The sequence below is a fragment of the Myripristis murdjan genome, chromosome 12, assembly GCF_902150065.1.
Source record: "Myripristis murdjan chromosome 12, fMyrMur1.1, whole genome shotgun sequence".
Taxonomy (NCBI): domain Eukaryota; kingdom Metazoa; phylum Chordata; class Actinopteri; order Holocentriformes; family Holocentridae; genus Myripristis; species Myripristis murdjan.
Window position 1 is genome coordinate 22,271,443 of NC_043991.1, and position 25,619 is coordinate 22,297,061.

At 42.6% G+C, this 25,619-nt stretch overlaps 2 protein-coding genes across 3 annotated transcripts in view; one reads left to right on the forward strand and one right to left on the reverse strand.

Moving 5' to 3' along the window:
- astn2 (astrotactin 2) overlaps positions 1-25,619 on the reverse strand; it is a 491,396-nt gene that overhangs the window by 76,042 nt on the left and 389,735 nt on the right. For both annotated transcript variants that reach the window (XM_030065131.1, XM_030065132.1), the window contains exons 16-17: positions 20,449-20,628; positions 7,259-7,590 (exon numbers count right to left, since the gene is read on the reverse strand). In XM_030065131.1, the coding sequence (XP_029920991.1) occupies positions 7,259-7,590; positions 20,449-20,628 (512 nt within the window). The remainder of the gene's footprint in view (positions 1-7,258; positions 7,591-20,448; positions 20,629-25,619) is intronic.
- Positions 12,410-19,162, forward strand: trim32 (tripartite motif containing 32). Its single transcript, XM_030065133.1, has 2 exons — positions 12,410-12,581; positions 13,602-19,162. The coding sequence occupies exon 2, from the start codon at positions 13,614-13,616 to the stop codon at positions 15,669-15,671; it is 2,058 nt and encodes a 685-aa protein (XP_029920993.1). The 5' UTR covers positions 12,410-12,581; positions 13,602-13,613; the 3' UTR covers positions 15,672-19,162.

Consider the following 25,619-nt stretch of genomic DNA (forward strand, 5'->3'; position numbering starts at 1 on the left):
TCAAAAAGTTTTCACTAAAGGAGGGTACGTACCATTTCAAACTAATAACCTGGAAATATGCCAAGATTGAGGCACTGTTGGCTGCCAACATAATTTCTCAACATCCTCTTCATCAATAGGCAAAAAAAAGAAAAAAGAAAAAAAAGAAAAGAAAAAGAAATGGCAGAATCTCTATCATCCCCTTTAAGAGCAACAAAATGCCAATATATCTGTCAAAGCAAAAAGGGAGTCTGCAAGCACCCTGGATTCCCCTGCCACATTGTGGATCAATGGAGTACACAGTTATTTATGTGCTCTAATTGGTTGGCAGTGCCTCTCCATGCAGGCAACTTTGGAGATGTGCTTGATCACAGTTACAAAAATGGCTCAGAGACACTGGAACCATGCGGAAACATTATCACTGGGCACCAGGCCTCCGGAAAAAAAGAAAAAAGAAAAGGAAAGAAAAGATAAAGAAAAGAAAAACGAAAGGAAGCCTCCCTTTTGCCCCAGTAAGCCATGACATCCACTCATCTGAGAGCAAAGGAATTGATGAGACCACACACATCTTTAAAGCAGCCATATACATACAGTCATGTGTGTGCACACGCACATGCACACACACACACACACACACACACACACACACACACACACACACACACACACACACACACACACACACACGCACACACACACACATGCACTCCAATTAGTGATTGATTTCCACAATTGGTCTTTCCTGTTCATTGGAGAAATGCCAAGGATGATTTCTGACACGAGTTGATTAATTGAAATGACATTTGAGATGAACAGCGTAGCAGAGAAAAAAGGGGATATATGCATTCAGAGGCTAATAGTTGTATTTCCAAAACACTGCACTGTTAGCTGCAGAGGAGGCTCAGCAGTCTTCTCTCCAATACTACTGGTTTTCATGTAATGCAATGGATCCTGCTCTGAGTATGCAAGTGAGCTAACTGAGAGGCAGTGAGTAAGAGAGAGCTAGAAAAAGAAGGATGTGGTAGAGAGACAAAAGGAAAGAAGACAGTGTGTATTTGGGCTGGACAAAGCAAGGAAATTAGAGGAAAAATCAAGGGATGATGATATATGTATAAAAACTACGAAAAAGGGGCCTCCCACCTTACTGGATGACAGGATCAGCAGGCCTCCAGCAGTCAAAGCTTTCACATTATTTATCTTCTGATATAACAATCCCTAAATGAGCCTGCTGAATGAGCAGTTATTATAGGTGGGTAGGCAAGCACTATAATCCATGGCCATATAACCCCCTACAAAACCAAAAAGGGGAAAAAGGTTATTACATTTCTCCCCCCCTCTCCTGAACCCATGTGACTAACTGCTGTCAGAAAACAATAGCAGCAGGGGTCTTGCCACCTCATGTCAATGGGAAGCAGGCCACAGATAAAAGCAACAAGAAAACCTGAACTGTAGGTCTGTGCACGCACGCAGACTAGACAAACATGAGAAATGAGAAATGACCTCCGCTGCTAGGGGCAAGAGAGAGCGAGAGAGAGAGTGAGACCACAGGACCGCCATGCGTTTACCACCACTAGATTCCTAGAAAAACCCCATACGGATCTGTGCGCTTGACTGCATGGCTGCACATGTGAAAAATAGACAAAGCGATTACCGCTGTGTTTATGTTTGAAGAGTAATGCAAGCCAGTCTCCACTGGGTAAATAGGGAATCTAATTGTGGCTTAGAGATTGAGGTTGGGGGTTGGGTGGGGGGCACAAGAGGTAAAACAGAGGGAGGGATAAAAAAAAAAAAAGGCAGCTAACAAATGTGAGATAGTTTAATACATGTTATGCGATAATATGTGAAGTGCACAGCTATGAAAAAAACAGTGTCTTGCAGGTGCAGAAAAAAAATGGGTCATTGAGTAAAATCCCTCAGTGAGATGGGCAGACACATTGAAAGGCCCAGGAGAGAGTACTCCCTCCATATGTTCAATTCTGTTGGACAAGTCACAGCAGAGTAGAGCAGGATACCTTATACTATATTGATCAGCTACAGATTGTGCACTTCCCAGAACATAAATTGATCCATATACATTCTGTACAGTATTGGACAAAGAGTGTCAAGAAAGAAAGAAAGCACAAATCATCCCCATTATGCTTTGTATTTGAAAAGCAAGTGTTCTGACAAAAAGGTCCTTCAAGGGCATTGACGGTAAGTGCTTGTGCAGTCAAGACAGATTTGGTTTTGGGAACTAGTGATGCCTGCGTGGTTACAATAACACAAGGATCTACTGTTTCACAAATATGCCACAGTTCATCTCTATTGACCTTATCAGTATTGAACAAATTGAGCTGAAATGTAATCACCCCCTGCTTTGAACATAAGACAAGATCGGGGAACTGTGAGGCCACTGAACTGATCAGCAGCAACTCCTGACACAAATTCAAACGTTGACATCATTTAAAGCCTGCAGACACCCTGGCACCAAAGCAATATTTGGACCTCTCACTTTCGTAGAAGCCCATTGTGACTTACAAGAATGCAAGGGAGGTCACTGTGACCTCCTTAATGTATTAATCTGTTTGGCTAGTGTACGTTGGCCATATTACTGTCCATCTTCAGACACTAATATGTGAAAACACTGGCCAGCTGGCCCACAGTATTGATTTATAAGATGATCACCAGTAGTGGTAAGGAGTCCAAGTCAGCGCATGCAGGACACCATCAACAGTGACTGTACATTTATGTGTGTGTGCGCGGTCCATTCAATCATTCAAGGCTAATGGTGTTAACAATGGAGCCAATGGACTGTTTCTAGGAACCCTATCAGAAGTAGTACTTCCAGGAAATGGGACACTGGGGACCAGCTGGAGGGTTGGTTCACCAGGGGGTTGATGGAGGATTGCCCGGTCACTAGAGAACCAGAACCCACACTGGCTTGTTGGTGTCCAAGGATGCCCTTGCTAATTTGACTTAAGCCTTCCACCAAAGCAAATGCCACTATACAACAACTCTCCAAGACCATTTATGTTACAAAACAGTCCAATCCCATTTATATTACAAAATACTCATTTGGCCCCAAAACTTGAAAAAAGAAAAAGAAAAAGCAATAAATAGGATATTTATCAACCAGATACTATCTGTATTTTTGCTGGTGTCACCTTATAAGGGCTTAAAGATTATTTGGATGAATCTGAGGGTAGCATCTATGAGTGTGTACTGTTTTATTTATTTGGAAGGTGTCTGCATCCAATTAATTAATCTCCACACCCTATCACACAGATTTGCTCGGTTCAGCAAATTGAAAAAAGAGAGATAAAGTGGGTGGGGAGGGGGGAGGGCCATTCAGTAAACTTGTTAATCCGCACCACCCTGTCTCATCCCTTCTCTGATCATCTTCCCAAGCCTGTTAAACAAGTTCAAAAGCTGCATGAGCCAAATATACATCTGACCCCCCACCCACCATAGGCAATGGTGTTTTTGAGACCCAGAGGAAGGCAAATAGAACAAAAAACTAATCAGAGGTGGGAAAAAGGTGCAGTGCAAGGATATGGCATGACCATGACGGGCCACACGGCAAGATATAGAGCATTCTGAGTCATTAGTCTCACAGTCAATTTGTTCAAAAGGTCTGCCATAATTCAGTCACAGCAGCACAGGACACAGGACAGCTGGCAACCTCCACTGGTGTTAGCTTATTTATTTACCCACTGAGGTATTTGTCTCTGGCACTAAATCAAGGAAGAGAGAGAGAGAGAGAGAGAGAGAGAGAGAGAGAGAGAGAGAGAGAGAGAGAGAGACAGAAAGAGAGAGAGATCAAGACCACCTTAGTTGAATCTAATCCAGTTCCAAGACCAGATTCAGTTGAGTCTGAGTCAAAACCAGATCAAATGTGTCTCAAGACAGAGCCCAAAATAGGTAATAAACCATGCACATTTTCTTCCAAATGCAAAAAAGTGGTGACACTGACATTGAATTGAATATGGAGTAAAATGTGGCTCTATCTGCGAATCCACTCTGTACTACCAACAAATCCATCAGTGCATAGGTATAGACTAACTACTGTTTAAAAGGTTTCTACAGGAGTAATCTCTAAATATGTTTTTTGTTTGAGGAGGGAATAAAACAAACAAACTCGGGGACGAAATACAGCAAACATGAATATACCTGATGATTTCATATCTCTAGATCTTTTTTTGGTATTAAAGTAAACTTCCCAAAAGTGTCTGAGACCAAGATAAGTCTGAGTCAAAATAGATACATAATCAAGACAAACCTAAGACATCAAACAAAGTGGTCTTGAAACTAGACTAACAACCACAACTAAACATAACTAGCCCTGGTGTGAATGCACCAGCTTGTGTTGCGGAGGGGCCCTCTCACTCATAAATAGATACAATCAGTGCCTTTGGTGTGCTGGGTTGGTTTGTGAAACCTATACATACACTGGCTGGGAACAGATCCAATTCAGCACCCCCAAAAAAGAGGCTCCACGGTAAACCTTAATTTTCTGATCAGGTGGATAAATCCATACGTGTGTCATCTCACACAAATCTTCAGAGATATGGCTTACCACATGGCTTGCATTTTTCTTCCTCTAACGCTGAAACTAATCCTTGGAAATGGCAGTACTGAATACACCAGAGAGAGTGATACTTTCTCTCTCGTCTTTGACAGAGCCACACACCAATCTAAGAAGGCCAATATACTGATCTTTTCTCTAACCTTTAATTCCTTTGTTCCTTTTCAGTCCCGGTAGGCTGTTTTTCAAGGACAGGGTAATTTCACATAGTAACATAATCCCCTTCTGGCTCAATAATGACTAGATTGATGTGAAAGGGACACGACATGTCCTGTCAAACAACCAGGCAGCCAGAAAGAGGCCATTAAAGGATGCAGGTAGTTGAGAGAGAAAGAGAGAGAGAAAGAGAGAGAAAGACAGAGAGAATGAGTGACAGGGAGAGAAAAAGAAAGGTACATATAAGCGACTATTGTGGACACACAAAGACACAGACATGCACATAAGTATACATATATGGGTATATCCTCAGTCCACCTCCTCATAACCTGGGCAACTAAGCTTCTACTCTGATTGCTTTGGGGGGTTAGGGTCAGACGAAGAATCTCATCTCTGAGAAAGCTTTTGCAACATGGCAGCTGTCTTTCCCGATAGATCCAGCCAAGTAGAAAGATAGTCTCAAGCAAAAGTATGTGTGTATGTGTGTGTGTGTGTGTGAGAGAGAGAGAGAGAGAGAGAGAGAGAGAGGGAGACTGAGAGAGACAGACAGAGAGAGATAGAAATTGTTTGTGTGTGTGTTTTTTTTTTTTTTCTGGTGGGGCAGGGTGTTGTGTCTGTAATGCTACATACGTATGTGGAGAGTCTTTCAGACAAGCAGCAGCAGTCACAGCCAAGAGAAGATGAGAAAGAGAGGAAGAGAGGAGGAGGAGAGTGACGGACTCCCTACACTCCCAAGGGGTCGATGACATCAATAAGAAGCTAATAATCCTGCCTCAAGCTACCTCTGAAGGGCTGAGTGCCTGCCAGAGCAATCCACTGCAGTCTACCCCTTCTCCTCCTCCACATACATCTCACCTTTTACATCCCCAGAAGAGCAGGGGTTGGGTAGCGGGGAAGAGGGAGGGATGGATAGGGAGGTGTGTAGGGAGGTTGGTAGTGTGGAAAAAAAGAGGACATTTTGCTCTTCCTCACGTTTATAGCTATCGATGAAACCCACTAGGGACCGTCTGCTATTGATTGTGCCTTCTTTTCTTCGGGGCTGTGGTGCTTGTTATGGGCGGCACGTACAGGGGGCTTTGCTGTGTGTATTTGTGTGTGTGCGCGTGCATCAGTGTGTTTTTGCCTTTGGTATTGTTGTTGCCTGCTGTAATTTCAGAAGGTAAGGTAATTAGATGCTTGATTGGGGGGAGCGTGAACCAGTCTGCTCCCCATGGGGGGTAGTGTGTGTGTGAGCGTGTATGTGTGTGCATGTGTAGGTCTGTGTGTTTGTTCAGGAGCAGGAAACATCATCATCATGCTTGAGCAAAGGCCAACACAGAACTGTTTACAGGTGAGTCACCCCCACCCCATCCTCACACACACACCACACACACATACACAAACAATGCACATGCCAGCTGCTAGGTAGCAAGACGACGCCAAAGACCCTCTAATTACATTTCTCTTTCTTTATATGGAGCCCAAACAAAGGAAAATGTGGCAGACTAAATGTCAAGCGGAGCCAGACCCCTCTCCTTAATTACCTTAAGGAAGAGCTATCTAGCATGACTAACGTCCAGTATCTAATATTCCAAAGACTTCTCACACAGGATGAATCATGAACACAGCCCAGTCATGGTCGCTGAATTCGTACTACCTCTCAGCTGCGCATGCTTTTTTTGGACACACATGTTGCACTCATACATACAGTTGCAGACATGCATGCAGACAGAACTGTGTATGCACAGCAATGTTCATCCTTACGCACAATGTGCAATGCAATAGCTTTCTTAAATATTCACCCACGCATGCATGTGCGCACACACACACACACACACACATACACACACACACACACACACGCCCCACAGATAATTTATCTCCACAAGAGGAGAAAACCATGACGTCATCTTTTTCATATCCTCTGTATCACGCTGCATATTGCCAGTGGTCAAAGTTAACCAACCCATGCCACCTAGAGGTAATATTTGGCAATTGCAACTTGAGTGTTAACGCTATCAGACTACAGACATGCACAAAATAAATGTGCCACCACCAGAAGGCAGGAGAGGATGTCTGATGGAAAGGCATTGAATTGGCACTTTCTATTTGTTAATTGTCTTCATGGTTATAATGAGCTTGCAGCTGTCCCCTAAATACTGTTGAAGTCTCAACATCTGACAACCTTACTGCAATCATGCTAAACGTGAGTTATCTGTGATTATCTGTTGGCACACAATAAATATGCCTATAAATGCCATAAATTTATCATTTTGAAAAGGTGTAAATATTTTTTGAAATGTCTGAATACCTGGGTCTAGTCTTTAGAGGAGTTTTTTTTTTCTTTGTAGCAAGTTCTAGTTTTCATTTCTGTTCTCTGTAACACTCTGCAGTCTTTCCAATATTTCTCTATTTCTGCTAAATCCTTGGAGGATAGTATACAATATGGTAAAATTATGTAACTGGATGTGGATGTTTTTTTTGGAGTAGTAATTTTGCTGTCTCACTTTTAGACCATACTTTCTTTGTCTCTTGCAAGCATACAGCTCCCGCCATGCTACAACCATGCCCCTTTCTCACCTCTTTGGTGACATTGTCCTGGACCAGGCTGTAAAGGGGCACCACACGGCTGACCTCCAGCAGCACAGGGATAGGGGATGGCTGCTCTCCACTTCTGCCATTACCACTGCGGCCTCCCCCTCCACCATCCTCAGCACCACCCATCATGGCTTGGTGATGGCACAGGTGGCAGGTAGATGGGCAGCTGCCTTTCTCCTCACAGCGGATCTCCACACCATTCACCAGGTCCTCAGACAACAGCTGGCTCTTCAGCAGCGCCGACAGGTAGCTGATGAAGGGAACTGACTTCAGCTCATGCCGCCCGCTTCCACCAACCCCCTGGTCTGTTGCCTCTGGGATATGGAAGGTAGGTAAGAGAAGATGGGGATAGGGGTGGGTAGGACAAGGAGTTTCAGATGAGGGTGAATAACATTAACAAGAATGATAAATTCACTTGTTTTGCAATGGAAGAACAGAAAAAGCAGCCACCTCTCCCAGTCTGCTTGTTATTTCCAAACCATGAAAAAGTTCTCCCTATCCCTAACCCTTCCTTATTCTGTATTTCCTCAAAACAATCCCTATCTAAATACACACACAGTTAGAGTGACAGGGGAGTTTCACAATGCCTCAATTGCATACAGCATCTGGATCTACTTTTGCTGGCAGCCAGGGAAAAGAAGAAGAAGAAGAAAAAAAAAAACTACAGTAATCCCTAACTAACAGCAGTTTTTATAGACCAAGGATGTATGGGGGGTCAATGGCTTCTTCCTCCTGAGCGTCAACAAGCACTGTTTGATGCTCTCACTGCGGTTGGGGGTATTTTTGCTCCTACAATGTAGCACAGGAAAAGAAAAAGCAGGGAAAGGAGAAAGGGAGGAGAAATAGGAGAAAATGCTAATTAGGTGTTGAGTGTTTCCCTTGGAGAAGACATCAGGTCATGTGTTGGGGTGAAGCAGATGTGCCATCTGTGCTGATGTGGCGTGTGTTTGTGTGTGTCTATATGCATTTACTAGAACAGAAGATACATGAATGATTTTTTTCCAAATGAGTTTTTTTTCAGTAACACTCAAACAAATTAGCACCAAAAAACATTCAGTGAGTTTACATTCACAGTGGAACCGTTGACTTACACTCGTGCACGGAGACATGATTCATCATCTGTCTGCGGTCTCTGAGATGCAGGAGCATGGGAAACTTCTTCTTCTTCTTTTTTTTTTTTTTTTTTTTTTTAATAAATATGAATATTATTTTGATTATTAAACTCAGGATAATGCATTTTACCCAGTGAAAAGATACAGGTTGTCTAAATGAATTGTAGTTGAGAGGTGTTATGCAGATTCAAGCTGCTTTTTGATTGAAGGTCAATAAAAGAAAACAACATCAGAACCAGAAGTGGGAATCTATTGATAAATACAATAATGTGTAAATGTGTTTCACACACTCCCAATTGCATGCACACAGAGAATACTCCGTACAAACAGATGAGCACAAAACATACATACAGACATACAGACATACACACAAACACACACTCTACACAGTCACACGGTCTGTGGCTACAGTTTATAGAAGGAAGAGGGCGAGAGGGGGAGAAAAAAAGCCATTCCAAAAAGCCATTCCAAATGACATTCTTCAAGGTAGGGTAATTGAGAACAGCTTAGGGTAACAATTTCAAATGATTCATTTCCTCTAATGCCCTTAATCATATTGAAATGGAGCAGCCTTCAAACTATTTCACAGGGACAAGAAAGATAACATGCAGTGCAACTCAAATGGTATGTGTCTGTTATAGAAAAGAAAGCTTAAGTCTTAGTGTGTCTATGTGCAGAATTACACTTAAATTAATTTAATTTCACTGATCTTTAATATATTAAGCCAAAGACGAGAATGGGGCAGGTAAACCTTCAACGCTTCATTTGTCAAACATAAGCAAACGCTCAGCTGTGTGCTATAGTAGGTGGTGTTTAGCAGCTGTGAGAAACGGTGGATTGTGCACAGGTGGGAAAATGTGAGAAAACAACACAGGTGGAGATCATCTTACATTTTCAGGGTGTAAGGACTAGTCGTTGAAAGAGTCTTGAATCAATGTTATTTGCAGAAGAAAAGTCACACAGGATACAAGCAAAGAATTTGTACCTAATATGGTGCAAGTTGAAATTACACGTCAACCATGCAAGCATGAAACCGTGTTCTAACAGCCAGAAACAATCCACAGGATGTGAATGGAGCAGGATGCTCACTGAACCATTTGCTAAGGTCATTTGGCTGATTCAGAATAAAATAGCGATTGTCTTTAGTTGCTACAGTGGCAATGCACACGTAGGACAGTAAAGTGTGCCGCACTCTTTTGAGAGCTAAGAGGATATGTTGTGCTGTTGCTACTCGCTTGAAGTAGTAATCAGCATTAATAGTTACCACCAACTGGAACACTGAAGTTAGCCCGGTGCAACGGCAACAGTTGTTTGCATTGGCAACAACGCATGTAAAAATGACCGACCACTGCGCTATGTTAATTTGAACGGTAAAACCTATTCCACTCCAATTCAAGTTCTATGGGATTATCATAGTGTTTTTATGATTACAAGCTCACATGCAAAACCATGCACAAAACTAACTCAGTTACATAAAAAACATATCCAAAGAATGCCGAAGCAATACATCTGAGATTTTTTTTTTCTCAATCTGAAATTAAGTGGCCTTGATACAATAAAAAAAAGTCTTGAGGAAACTGGATTAGGACTTAAAGATAATGTTATGTCACTGCTGCCTCAATTCCAGTTCCTCCACATCACTCTTACAGGGGAAGTGAATGCAGCCCTGACTTCATTTGCTTTAATTTGAGACATATACATGGTCATCATTTAAATTTAGGTCGAAAAGAAGATGCATTGTCAATAGACTAGATTCAAAAAGCCAACTGTAATGGGAACTGACTGCTACAGAAAATGGAAACTGGTGGTGTGTGTGTGTGTGTAAGAGAAGGAAACATGCAAGTATGTAGGTGCATGCATGTACGTGCACATACATGTGTGTATTTGATTAGCGTATGTCTGTGTGTCTGACTCTGTGAGTGTATCTGGTAAGCAGTTGAAGAGGTGGGAGGTAACTTCATGTGCTATGTAAACAGGCTTAAGGGGTGGCCTTAAGAGCCCAATTACATGCACTTCTTGAGGCAACACAGACACAGAAAGGAGCTGTCGTCACCCAGCCCTCAAAATAAAGCTCTGTGATTAGATCAGGTTGGCTGTAGCTAGCCAGTCTCACGCCTGCTAAAACCCTCCTACCTATTTCACCCCACACTCCAAGTACAGCGTTCCATCTATGTAAACAGTGACATTCGATATAAGACTTGGGTCCTTCAGGTATTTATGGAGGAAATAAAAGATCTCTGGGATTGTGCTTGGGATAGCTGTCCTTGTGTTGTTCCAATATAAAGCGGCATTGGAATCTGACCAAAGCTGACACCCTATCACAAGGTAACACATGTTAAGCTGTGACCACACTTACAGTATGTGTGTGAAATGTGTGAAACAGTGGTTCACCATTTTGCCTCTTTATAAACTAACTGATGGCTCTCTGCTTTATGGAATGAAAGTGCTGCTAATGCAACATTGGCTGGTCACCAAGCACAGTGAAAAATGGGCTGAATTTCCCAATCATTGATCTGTCTCCGCCTTTGTTAATTAAAACATCTTTGTGGACTGGTTGCAGTATAATTCGCGTCGGGGAAACAATCCCCTCCGGTCAGACTGATGTTGCCTGGGCAACAACAGCAAAAGTGTCAGATATACTCCATGGTAATTTCATACAGATGTTGTTAGATATTGTTAGTGTTGGCGTTGTTGTTATTGCTCCATAAAGATGGCTGTATTCTGCAAGTGCTGGACAACTGTCAAGGTTCCCACTTTAACAGGCCCCTGTTAGGCAAGATATCTAAATCACACTGCCAATTAATTTTATGCAGTCTATTGATTTTTACCTATTATGTTGGTAACAGAAATGCACGCTACAAACAAAACGCAAGCAAAGAGCACAATAAACTTTTTAAAAATGGCCTCATACATAAACAACATTAAAAAAAAAGTTTATATGTTTGTGTTTGTGTGTGTGTAATAAGAAGCTCTGTATCATCCATTGCGCACTATGGCTGATGGCATTAATAGGCAAATTCCAATGTGTGTCCATTATGACTTGGTATATATGTAATGCAAACAGTATATTATACTATGTTATGGATTTGCAATACAATACAATTTAAGAAATGGTCAGTTCATGTGTTATACAACTGCATGCAACTGACATGCCAAATGAATATGCAAGGTTTCATTAGGACCATTTAATTTTGAAATTGCATTAATGAATCAAATAATCTGTTCAAAATCTGAAATCTGTTCAGAAGGTCTTACTTGCCATACATACCCCTCACATGCATTTATTCAGTATGGACAAATTTTAGATATGAAAGGCATTTTCTGCCATCTAGTGGCCAATTTCTGCAGTTACTGGCTTATGGCTAAACACTGCAATATTTCAACCATACCTGAATGTTTCACATGCAGTGGAAGCCAGTGGTGTGGTAGAGGGTATACTCAGGTATACAGTATCCCTCTATTTTACCTTGAACTTTAGAATCTGGCAACCACCTAACAGCCTAACTGCAGACACAGAGTATACTCACAACCCCCTCAGCAATCTACCCATCAATTTAGCTCCCACTTCACTATCACTGCAGCCATGGGTGTAGTGTATCAGTACTGTATCAGTTTCTCTGCGTGTCTCAGTATGGGGTCTGTTTTCTAGTCTGTGCTTTTTGTCTTTTTTCCCCCAGGATAGCAGGATGTCATGATGAAATCAGACTGAACACTCCAACGGCAATGACTTCATCTGAGGGTGATGAATAATTATGAATGAAGCAGTTTCATGTTTAACAGACTGCAGGAATCAAGGGGTTGCAGCTGCATACATGTTGATCAAATTCAATGCAGGATCCAGGAGGTTGAAGATGCATAAACGTTAATCAAATTTTAATAAATATAAACGAGTTATTCTGTTTGTCAGCGGCACCAGCTAAATATCACTGACAGTCCATAGCTTTTTGAAAATAACTACCTGTAGGCTCATAACTAATATAAAGCGGTTCAAATTACTGCAGGACTGTGGCCCGGCTGTACGCAGACTGTAGCAGCCAATCCAAACAGCCGTCTGGGACGTAGCTGTGCGTCGCAGCCTGGCTGGTGTCGGTGGTTACGTGACGTCGTCAGCACCGCAGTCTCGCCACAGTAGCAGCGGCACAGCACACCCATCAAAAGCCGTGTACATCCAGCCATCTGACGTAGAGGAGAAGGTAATCTATTTAGCCATACATTTTAATAGAATAAAAATCATGATGAGTCGCATTACTGTTTGTTTTTGTTTTTAAATGCACGTTCGTAAAAATCCGCCCTGTGGTAAATAATATTAACGTTACCGCATCATGTCGAGGGGCAGGTCTTGTCAATGGGAGATCACTGACTACTAGTAGTATGAAATTAGGGGGTCCACAACACAAATAGTTTCCATTTCAGGACCACTAAGTTATCAGTAACCCACCTAGCACGACCCAGCGAGCAAGATGGTGCTACATAACAAGGCTGCTATTAGACTTCAGGGTTGTCTCAGTGCAGGCATGTTTCTGTTAATTCGGCGTTAAAAAACAAAACAGCCCAGGGTCAGACAACTCCTCAGTTAACCTACTTATTTCTGCCACTGCATGTCAGCTGTGTGAGCTCACCATTTTCTTTGTCAGCAGAAAGATGTAGCCAGTGATAGCTAGCGTTTCTTAGCTGATTAACACTTCCGGTTGGCTACATCGGTGTCAGTGATGGTAGGTCAGAGATATCTTTCAACCGCAATATCCGCTCATCCGCCCATTATTTTAAGATGTTACGTGGACACGACTAGCTGATTTTGAAAGAAAATGGAGCTACGTTGTTGTATGAGAATCAGGGCGGCCTTTCAGATGTTTTAAACTTAGCCAGTATGCAAGCTTGGCAGCAGTGTTTAGTACTGAAACACCTATAATGTCACACAGTGGCAATTAATGTATCAGATAAAGGTTACAAAATGTGCAGATACTGTATGTTGCACTGCATTTATCCTCCTGTATTTGTAAAGTCAAGTCACCCATTTCCCTCTGCTGCAAAACATGCCAGAGAGCAGAATAAACACCCAAACTGAAATGCATCACTTATTACAAAAGATATTTGCACATAAATATTTGGAGCATATGAGCCTGTTGTAGTAACGTTTATCTGTTCTTACAGGAATGTTAAAATATCACATAATATCTGATGTCTTAAATTTTATTTTTATTTCTCATTTAAAGGCAAGAACCATAATGGCAGCAGCATCCCCCTCTCTGGACCCAGATTTAATGCGGGAGGTTCTTGAGTGCCCTATCTGCCTGGAGACCTACAACTCAGACCAGATGAGGCCCAAGCTCCTGCAGTGTGGTCACACGGTGTGCCGGCAATGCCTAGAGAAGCTGTTGGCAAGTACTATCAATGGTGTGCGCTGCCCATTCTGCAGCAAAGTCTCCCGAATGAGCAGTATCTCCCAGCTGGCTGACAACCTTACTGTGCTCAAGATCCTGGACTGTACTAGCTCCTGCAGTGCTGCTGCCGCCGCCCTCATGTGCAAATCCTGTTGCAACCGTCTCCCACGCCAGTACTGCCATGATTGTGCTACAGTCCTCTGTGACCTCTGTAAAGTGGACGGTCACCTGCATCAAGGCCACTCAGTCCAGCTAATCAGGCTGGCAGCTGAACAGCGCCGCAAAGAACTGGGTAGCAAGTTGGCTGCTCTGCGTGAGGCTATGGACCAAATTCAGAAGAAAAAGACAGCTATTGACAATATTTCAAAGTCCTTGAGACTTAAGTATCGGGCAGTGCAGCAGGACTATGCCACAGCTGAGCTACGTATTCAAGAGGAACTCAGTCGCTCTCGAAGGACATTTGCTGCTTCCATGGCAGAAGTGGAAAAGCTCAATGGACAGATCCTGGAAGAGCAGACATATCTCCTTAACATTGCAGAAGTGCAGGTAGTGTCTCGCTGTGACTACCTGACAATGCAGATGAAGCAGAGTGATATTGCTCTGTTAAAGGATGATAGTGGGGGCAATGATGAAGAGGAGCTTGACTTGAGGACCAGCTTACCAATGACATTTAAGCTTCAAGAGCCAGAGCTGGTCCGGCCAGAGAATCCCAAAGCAATAGAGGTGGGCCAGATCACCACTAACACCTGTGCTGTCAATACAGATGATGAGGAGAGTGGGTTGGAGCTCGCACTTGAGGGTGTTGTTGAAGGAGTAGCTGGGGCAGAAGGTGCTACAGGAGGTACAGCAGGAGCTCCAATGGATCTTTATAGAGATGTAGACATGGTTGCAGCTGTAGAGGAGGCAGTATGTGCCTCACCAGGCAGTTTTAAGTCAAAGTCCATGGATGGAGGGGGGCCGTCACCTGGTGGGGCTGGGGCAGCCGCAGGTCTCCAGGTATGCCAATTTGTGAAGAAGATGGGCCGTAAAGGGAACCTGCCTGGCATGTTCAACTTGCCAGTCAGCATTTGTGTGACACCACAGGGTGAGGTCTTGGTGGCTGATCGTGGCAACTACCGCATCCAGATCTTTAATCGCAAAGGTTTCCAGCGTGAGATCCGCCGAAATGCCAGCAGCATTGACAACTTTGTCCTGAGCTTCCTTGGAGCTGACCTGCCCAACCTCATCCCATTGTCCATCGCTGTCACCCCTCAAGGCCTGATTGGGGTTACTGATAACTATGACAATTCAGTTAAAGTCTACACCATGGATGGACATTGTGTGGCCTGCCACAAGAACCAGCTGATTAAGCCCTGGGGAATCACAGCCATGCCATCAGGCCAGTTTGTGGTTTCAGATGTGGAAGGAGGCAAGCTGTGGTGCCTGGCAGTGGACCGCAATGTGGGTGTGGTCAGCTACAACCGACTTTGCTCTGCTGTGCGGCCAAAGTTTGTGACATGTGATGCAGCTGGAACAGTGTATTTCACTCAGGGCCTTGCCCTGAACTTTGAAAAACGCCACAATGAGCCCCACCTCGAGGGTGGCTTCTCCATTGGCTCGGTGGGTACTGACGGCCAGCTAGGGAAGCAGCTGAGCCACTTCTTCTCAGAGACAGAGGACTTCCGCTGTATCACTGGCATGTGTGTGGACAACAATGGTGACTTGTTGGTTACTGACAGTGGCAGGAAGGAAATCCTCCAGTTTCCTAAAGAGGGTGGATTCAAAATTCTCATCCAGGAAGGGCTGACCTGCCCTGTGGGAGTAGCCATCACTCAGAAAGGACAGCTGCTGGTGTTGGACTGCTGGGACCACTGTGTCAAAGTCTACACATACATCCAGAGGAGACGGTCTTCCACCTGTTAGGGGAAATAATCCAGTCCATCCACAAGTATCTCTGAATGTGTGAGAGGTGCACTGGGGTATGTGTTGATGTGTGTATGGGTGTTGGGGAAAGGTAGAAAAAAAACCCTATTGTATTGGTCACTTTAATATCAGTGGCTCCAGTACAAACAACTTTCACTCCAGCTTTCATTAGGTGATGAATTCATATCACTATACCAGATTTGCAATCACTTTGGGTCAAATAATGTTGATTTTTAGCTGTGCTACAATGCAAATTCTATCATTCATGCAGATTTTAATGGATCACAGCACTAAAATATGCCTGCCAAAATTTCAGCAGCAGAGAATGCTGGCACAATTTACACAAAGAAAGCCTTAATTAGTGTTTTTGAAAAATTATAAAAAAGTAGCAGCCAATCCAGGCACAACTATCATATAAGAGCCTTTAAGAGCACTCCTGTCTACCTTCTCTGCTTGCTTACCCACCTTTAAGCCTCATTGTATGAGTGGAATGCATGGATTTTTCCTCAGTTGTCTCAGCTTTTCAACATAAACATGAGAGAAAGCTGAACATTAAACACTGACATACATGTGACATAAAGCAAACTAAGGCGTATGGCCTGTGAAGCACTTTATCATTGACATTTCACTGTTTCGTAGAGTGAGGCCGGTCACAGTAATAAACTCTGGTATAACTGAATGCATCTGCCATCATTAAATTTAATTGGTTATCTGTGGTGGGGATTGGTCAAACTTCCAGGTTTACCTTGTGGTTAGCTAATAAGACATTATTACGCAAGCATCAACATTCAGTTAGTTGCAGAGGACATTGATAAAATATGTGCAATGGAAAAGACACTAGGCGTTTAGAGCCCATTTAGAAAAGTAATAATGCAAGAAAGCCATTTGCAGTGGCTTGGGATGGTCCTATTTAGATCTTCATGAAAAAGCTCTTGTACAGGTGTGTAAAAACCCATATCTGTTTTTCCTTTTCAGTCATGGAAGTTTTATATAAGAAGAAAATCAAAGGCTCTGTTTAAAGAACTTGCTAAGAAATGTATCATTTATTTTTATTTTATTTATTTGGTATTTATTTTCACTGTCTATAACTGGCGTACTCGATTTTGCACACTGTGCACAATAGCCACAATCTCTCCAGTTGAGACTACAGAAGAGCAGTTTGTGACATTTTCACTTCACTTTATTTACTCAAGCATGATCAGATCACTGATGCGCAGAACCTCGTCTCTATCTACTCTTCCCCTCAACCTTCTGTCAGGGACCTCCCAGACAACTCTTGATTCAAGTGAAGTAGTAGCAAGAGGCAGGTTGAAGAAACCCATCTGCAAGATGAAATCCTTCACAATTGCCCTGGATCCCATTCCAGCTGTTATGCTTATTCATGCATCTGGTGACCAAGAGGTTGTGGTCATCTTCAGGCCTCTCCTCGACATCCCATTCCTCTGCAAACTGCTGGAAAGAGTGGTTGCAGATCAGATCCAGGAACATCTCAATCTCAACAACTTTTTTTGAAAATATCCATTTTTGTTCACTGTAGCGCTCAAACTGTTTTACTTAGGATCAGTTGAAGATCCTGATGGTGGCTGACTGTAGCTCCTTTCCTAATTCTCTTTGACCTTAACACTGCTTTCAACAGCACTGACCAGCCTATCCTACATGAACATCTCCACAGCACCGCGGACATTCGTAATCTGCCCAACTCTTGAGGTTGGGGAGGTTTAGAGATCCCAGATGCCTCTGTTCAGCTGTAGGGCCCCTCAAGGTTCAGTCCTTGGTTCCTCTTTTTATTCCTTATGTGCTACTTTTAAAATGTGTCATCAGTCAGCTTGAAATTGTAATCTATTGCTGTGCAGTACACTGAGCTGGAATGGATAGTGTGTCAGTCTTTCTAATTTTCCTCACAGCTGCTTTGAGGAAATGAGCATTTGGTTGAAGCACACAGTCGTCAAAAAAAGTCAGACCCTTTTTGAAGGCAGCCCTACTAAGCCCAACAAACATGTACCACCTCACCTTTGCTTACTAAATCATTTTCCTCTGCAGTCTTCAATCTGGGCTTCAGTTTGGGCCCTTACCTTTCCTTAATTGGCCATATTAAGTATCAGGGCAAAGATTACTTCTCAAAGTTTTAAAAATCCCATCAACCATTGTCAAATCCTAAAATTGTTGGTTCCAGAGAGGTTTGTGTCTGTATTTTCTCATGCCTTGGGTGTGGCAACAAAAGCTTGATGGGGATCCTTGGCAGGGGTGTCCAGAAACTCCGGTATGTCCAGAACAGCACTGCAAGGCTTCTGATGAGAGAGGAACCATCAACACATCACACCCATTCTGGCCTGATTACACGGGTACACTGGTTCCCTGTCTCCATGTTTTAATTCTTTGCCCTTGTGTGTCTGTGTATGTGTGTGTTTTCCTTGTTCCCCTGTAGCTGTTTGAGGTTTTCTTTTAATGAAAAATGTGTTAGAAATAAAATACACTGCCAATATGGTACCTGGGTAAAGCTTTAGCTATGCTAAAGACAGCAGTAACGTACAATTTTGGCTGACACAGGATCAATCAATGTGTAGACTTGTTCTGTATCAATGTTTATATTATATAAAGAGTGCAATTGAATTACTGAGCCTAACAAGCCTTTCAGGTAAAGTGATAACAGTAAAAGTCACCTTTAATTAAAAGAACGTGTGGCCTAAATACTGGGTATTCAATTTATCATTGAAACCCAACCATCATTGAAGTACATTACATGGCCTAGATATGTCTAACACAGGTGCTGAATTTGCATTAAAATAGCCTGTAACAGGGGCTGTGTTTTAAACTCAGAAATGATAGATGAGTTTAATTAAAAATTGTAATATGCCTGCTCTGGGACCTTAAATCTTCTCCAATTCAGGTTGAACTTGTTCCCAAATGCATATCACAGTCAGCTGCAACCATAATCAGGAAAGGTGAAATATCTGACTTTACAGCTGGTTAAATAGTAACATATAAACACTTATCAGTCATTTTCTTGATTGTGTATTCATGACTTATTTGTTTTGTGGTTTGCCCACATTTTGTTTCTTCACCAAAGGATTTCAGGTCAGGATATATGCTATCTGAGCTGCATGCCAACCTTGTCATTAAGATTGCTTTTTTCACTACCTACACTTTATTCAGTGGTCATGACAAGTAGACCTTACAAGAGCATCAATGCAGATATTCTTAACTTTTGTTGACATAAAAATAATAGTAATAATAAATAAAAAAAAGTGTCCTTGTATCACTGTGTTGAACATCAGAGAGTATTTTTCTCACCTTACCTGAATTTGGGGTGAGTGTTGCAATATGTCCATGTGTGTGTGCAGAACCAAACACCCATATGTTCTTCAGGTGTCAAGTCCTTTGGAGGCTGAATTTTACACTATGTTAATCACATTACAGGCCTCTCTGTGCAGTCTCAATTTTATGTTTGTACTGGTGATTATCTGAGTGCAATAAACACTGATGAAACATCAGACCTTATCTGTTGCAGTTCTTCTTTATGCCATGTTATTCTATATGCTCTGTAACACAACTGCATTCATGTATGTGTGCACATATTTATCTATTTATTTGTTCTTTGTGTGGCCCCAGTTTAAACAAAAGCAAACCATTGGCTTTTGTGTCAAAATAAATGGCTGAATATAGTGTGCTGTTGCAACCTATTTATGATCAGTCAATCTAGAACATTCTATGTGTCCTCACTGGAGCAAAGCAGGACAGAGATAATAAATCCTTTTCTCTGTGCCATAAAACATCAAAATGAGCAATGGTGTTTTTTTTTTGTTTGTTTGTTTTTTTTGGGGGGGGTCCATATAATATGTTCACACAACAATCTTTCAGCCCATTCTATACATAAAAAATCAAAGTGTTTTTTTTTCTAACCAAAGCTGCCACTCAAGTCTTTTCAAAAAAACTATTTATGAATAAGTTAAAGGCTCTGAGCAAATACCCTCTAGTATATGTCTGATTGTCAACGGGAAGAATAATGGAATTTTGTAATATTCTATTAAGTTTTACTTCCTGCTGTCTGCAGTGCCCTCCTCTGTTGACACTCACAATGACTAGTAATTGCCTCCTAAATCAGTCAGGCTAAACAGCCCAAGCAGCAAAAACACTATTTGAAAAGGTTTTCCTGCATTGGCTGGCACTAAGCTAGACCGAGTCTTTGCAAAGCAAGGGTAGGAAATTTGTCTGAAACCCACTGTTTGAAAGGAACAATGTTGCTCGGTACTTTTGGGATCCTGTTAAGTCAGCTTGCCATATTATAGTTAAATTCATGTTACCCTTGCTGCCTTTAACCAGGAGGTGAACTGAGGGAGGATGAATGGAGGAACTATATCCCCATTGTAAGCAGAAATTATTACAAACACCCTATTTTTTAAGATTTGATAATATTTATGTCTATGAAAACAAAATGTAGAAGGGGAAAAACATTCCCTGTTTGCTCCCTCGTTAAATTGTAGCTGTTTCTCTGCCTTTATACTTGTGATGTATATCTTATGTCCAACCACATCTGATCTCTTGCACCCATACTCAAAACATGCCTTGTGCATTTTGGCTGTCTCTTCTATCTTCCCCACTTACCTTTTGGGATTGTGAAAACTAAATATCGGAATTGGTAGACAGACAAATCTGTTTGTCAGATTTCCCCTACAATCAATTCATAGACTGTTTTAATAAGGGAGTGTCATTTTCCTTTCACCTCTCTAGAATTCACCCCCTCTGCATTTTTGGCCTTCCTTCCCGCCGACACGCTCACCTTTCTGGTACTGCAGCCAGAGCTGCTGCTGGGCCTTCTTGCTGGGGAAGTTGATGTTGCAGCTGAGCTCGGATCCATACAGGGCTTCAGACACGTAGTGGCTGCCATATTGCTGGAGGAAGGCCAGTAGCTCCTCTCGCGTGCTCTCCGCTGACAATGTCTTCAGCACCTTGGAAAAGCCTATCAGGTCAAGAAGGAAATGGAAGAACAGCGATTTTGTATCCAAAAGGAAGCGAAGGATTGGTTGAACATAAAGGACCGGCTTGTGGTGCAAATGTGTTTATGAAAGTACAATTGATGTTAAACTCAAAAGCTGAAAATGGGTCATAAATTTGCAGTAAATAACAGGAGAGTGATAGATAAGCACCCTAAGATCGGTCAGTAGTAGCCTGTTCTTAGCCTGAATTCCCATATTGTACTGTTTATTAAGCCTAATACATTTTATTTTATAGACATAGCAGAAATTCCAAGACCCTGCTACACACCTCTCCACGGGAGGCCAGTAGCATTTTTGACATCAAATACACATAGATCAGGGTAACAAAATGCCTAGAGTTCCCTCCATTTTCCTCCCAGAGATGTATGGCACTCCTTATCTTCAGAGAAGGCCGATTCATTTTCCTCCCCATACTTCAAGCTCTCCCATTCTTCCACCCAATTTCCAGAGATGTGAGGTCCCTCCTACACCCCATTTCCAGAGATGCCAGGTCTCTCACCACATCTATATCCAGAGGTGTGAGAATCTTCCACCAAACTTCCAGATATATTTGGTCCCTCCCTCACACCAGTTCCACAGTTTCCAGGTCCTGCCACTGCAGATCCAAAGATTCAAGGTCTCCCCCGTCAACTTTCAGAGGAATTAGCAAGGCTTTTGGAGTTTCCAATGATGCCAGGTCCCTGGTACAGTTCCCATCCCAACACAGTCAGCACACCCTATTAAAAGAGGCCCGCTCCCACTACAGAATCTCACTTTACCTCTTTTCACCCTGTGCAGTTCACATTGCTGCATGTATCAAAGTTAGTTTCCTTACTCTACTTTCCCTACACATTTCCCTTGAGCTTCTCACACTGACACATACACAGAGGTCACTGCAAAACCAGGCCGGATCTAGATATGGGCATGGGTGGGCATTTCCCACCAAAAATCGCTTGGCCCAATTTACTGGGTTTACATGCCCCACTAATGTGCTACTGTGCCTGAGTAAAAAACACAGCAAAGTCTATATATTTTTAAGTAAATAAAACAAGGTATTTGATTTAGTTTTACTTTGTTAGAGAACAAAGCCACTGTGGTTATAGTGCAGTAGGCCAAACTCCATGCAATAATCTTGCAGTTTAATGTTGGCTTGTACTTATCCATAAAAAAAAAAAAAAAAAAAAAAAAAAAAAACATATAAATAAAACAAAACTTAAGATCTCTGACAAATCACTGTTGTGATTCAGAAAATCCGGCATGTTATTCACAGAACAGCACTGTATTACATTAAAAACCTAATGTCCAGTTCCACCTGCTTGTTACAGCCACAGGCAGACATTAGACATGAACTATCACTGGTGTATGCTACATACCTAGGCTAACTTATCTACCTGTGCACTTTCCATAAAAGAAAATGAGATTAAGAGCAGAGAGAACAGTCTTTCATTTGTTGATATTAAATAGTAACAGTGCCATATTTTCTGACGTGTTGCTCAATTTTATAAAGTTGGGTGTCCTGTAAAGACAATCTGAAACTGAAATATGTGCAGTGTATTGTAATTGTATGACATAGTAATAATAATACTGATATTAGAAAAGCAGCATTTCCTGAGGAAAATGTGTGTGATTGCTGGCAGCTGATGATGCTGATTAGTTTTGCATTTATTTGTTTATCATTATGAGAGTGTGTATGTTTGGTCAGCGTGCCATACTGAGCTTTTCGAATGTTGAATGGTGTTTCTACTGTGCACAGCTGCAGACCTATAAATACACTGGCAGTAGATGAGGCTTATGAGGACGTTTGCTCAGCGTGTCATACTGAGCTTTAAGAAATTTGAATGGAGGTTTTACTGTACACAGTGGCTGACTTGTAAATTTAGCATAAAACTTGTGGGTGGAGATAGGTAACAAAAATTACTTTAAAAATTAAATTAAATGTGCATCCATTCAATCTGCAATAACTCATTAGATATGCAAATTTCAAATTTCAACATATAAATGGCATGTGTCAGTTGAACAGTTGTACATATTAGTGAGTTCATATTAGTGAGATCATAAACAGTTCATGCATGTATCCTGTAGTAGGGCTCTATTTTCGCAGACCGGGCGAGGCGGGGGCGCAGCGCACCTACGCTTCGCCAACTGGGTGTGGCCAAGTGGATTTTGCAATTTTGGCACGCCGTGCGCCTTGGCGCAAGTACTCCGCCGTTCCTCCTACCGGCGCAAGCATGCGCGCGGGAACTACTTTTTGCCAGGGGGTGCGCACACACAGGCTCCCTTTCTGAAACGTTAACATTAGCTCCAGCTGTAGTGTCCCCCGAAATATGGTCAAAAAGAGCCCGCTTCGTAACACAGAGAAGGCGACTTTATGAACGGGAAAGTGAACGTTATGTCAAAAAAACATACTGATACGTATCTTTGCGCATTTTTAAGTGGTTATACGGAAATGCGGGACCTTTTCTAGTGGGCATACGCCGTATACCTGCGTATCACGTAGACTACACCACTGATTTGGAGGCTAAACTTTCAGTGACAGACAGACAACCAGCTGTGCTAGCGCAGCGCAAACAAGTGAGAGAGAGTTGCAGCAGTATCCTGCTGTGCGGGCAGCCTCGGCAGCAGGGACGGTTTTTGCTATGGGCAGTGCAACTGCCCAGGGCGCAATCTACTTGGGGGCGCATGAGAAAAAAAAATCGCCAGTTTTCTAGACTACAGTATTGACCCGCACATGCCGCGGCACCATCAGTCAGCATCAGGCTGGCTGGCCGCGGCACCGTCCGATACCACGCCCACCCGGTCAGGTCTGCCGGATCTGACAGGTGAGCTGCCTGATGCTGGCCGGTGCCGCGGCCGGCTCGCCTGATGCCGACTGATGGTGCCGCCTGATGTGTCTCGGTGTGATTGCCCCTCTGCACGCGTTTTACATGTTTTTCGTTTTCCTTGCATTAGGTGCAGTAGATTAATACACGTTTTACTTTCTCCCCCTGTCCACACCCTAAGTGACTGCCACAATCAAGTCATTTTCAAAAGAAAATGACTTTGAAATGTGGTAAAATTAATTTGACATTTATTCCACCCCTCCTCAGCAGGGGGTGCTGCAGCACCCTCAGCACCACCCTTCCCGCGCCCTTGGGTGCAAGGGAGGAGAGAAGGCGTGGAGTGGGTTTGACACAGCCACAACGCACACTCAGGACAATGAGGCCAGTCTTGGCTGCTGGAATGTTGCTGGAGCTACCTGCCATCCATCCATCCATGCATCTATCCTCACATTAGTCTTCCTCAGTCCCCTGTCTTTCCATTACCTACCTGCCTCACATCTCTCTTTTTCCAGCTCTGTCGCTGTCTGTTATAGTTATAGATTTTTACGAGCAAATATAAATTCAACTGTGAAGCCCCCATTTTTCATGAATGTTTTTCCCTGAAAGGATAATCCTCGCCATATTCATTAAAATGCGTGTTTGTTTTACATTTTCGATTTGTGTGGAATCAGGGTTTCCGCTAGAAAAAATTGGCACCGGACAACGTGACCAGCAGGTTTTCAATTTACCGGACAAATGTTTGAAATTCCGGTCAAATATTATCTGAATTTATTGAGCTTAAAATTATATGCAGGCTATATAAGAATGATATCAAGGCATGTCAATTTATAGCGTAATCTTTTTTACTGAAAAGTAGGCTATATCAAATTAAATGAGTGCCGTCAATTGACTCATGTGCGTAACGTCTAAAATAAATAAATAAATATTGCACAAGCCTGTGCTCTTTCAACGTGACCATTGCATACAATTGCAAACAACTGCAACTATAATTTGCAAACAAAAAAAACTGTCTCATATCATTTTAATAACGCGGCGTGCTGCTCTCCCCCAGGTGACTTCGCTGCGCTGTTTTGATCCGGTTCTGCAGAGAAAAACCTCTCTCTCTCTCTCTGGTACACTGGAGACAGGGATCACGCAGGCTATTTTTAAATAATAATAATAATAATAATAATAATAAAATTACGTGAAAATTGACTGTTTTAATAAAATTCAAATTGTGCTTAGAGGGAATATTTTCACCAGACATTTAAAAATTACCGGACTTTGGCAGATTTTAGGCTACCAGTCATAGTCGGATAATGGATAATGGAAACCCAGTGTGGAATATTTATATATATGGAAGAAGAACTGTGTAGTTAACACGAGCAGCGCCAGACACCATGACTGGAAAAAAGACATCACCATAGTGGACACATTGTTTGACTGACAGGTGATCAGGTTGGGTTTTCATGACTCATGCCAAACGGTGCCAATCTCCTTTGATCTGACATCAGAAGTGACGGGACAGTCAATATGGAGATACATTTATGTGCTGATTGAGATTATAGCATTGAATAGTGGTTTTTGTGGGTATTTATTGCATTGTTAATGTGCCTGACAATCTGTGAGTTTGTGGTGACATGTGCGCACTGCCCGCCTGTCAGCCAAAATTCCACTACGCTGGCCCCGCTGCGCCTTGCGCCGAAAGTAGACCTGGTTTCAGATGGCGAGCTTTGGGCACACCTCGGCAAAGCCTTTTGGCACGAAAATGTCACTGCGCCAAGCTGAATCTATCGACACCTCCCCCTGCTGTGCCACCACTCCCATCTCAGCGCACGTCGGTCTGCCAAAATACAAAACTGTGCGCCCCTCGGGTTGCGCTGGTCCAAAATAGCTCTGCGCGGGGTTCGCCTCACTGCGCAACCCTGCGCTGCACCGGGAAAATAGAGCCCGTAGTCTGTCATTAAATGAGAACAGCCTGCAGTCTGTAGTACAGGACACTGTGACGGGAATAAAAAAGTTGCTCAGCCCTAATACCCACTTAAAGCAGTCTGGAAGTGGGCCTGCTGCAAAATGATGTGTCCTGCTGAAGACACAGGTGAGCTGTCTAACATCTATAATATAAAACAAGTAAAGAAACTGTGTTGACTTCTCCAAAAGATCCTCACAAACTGCTC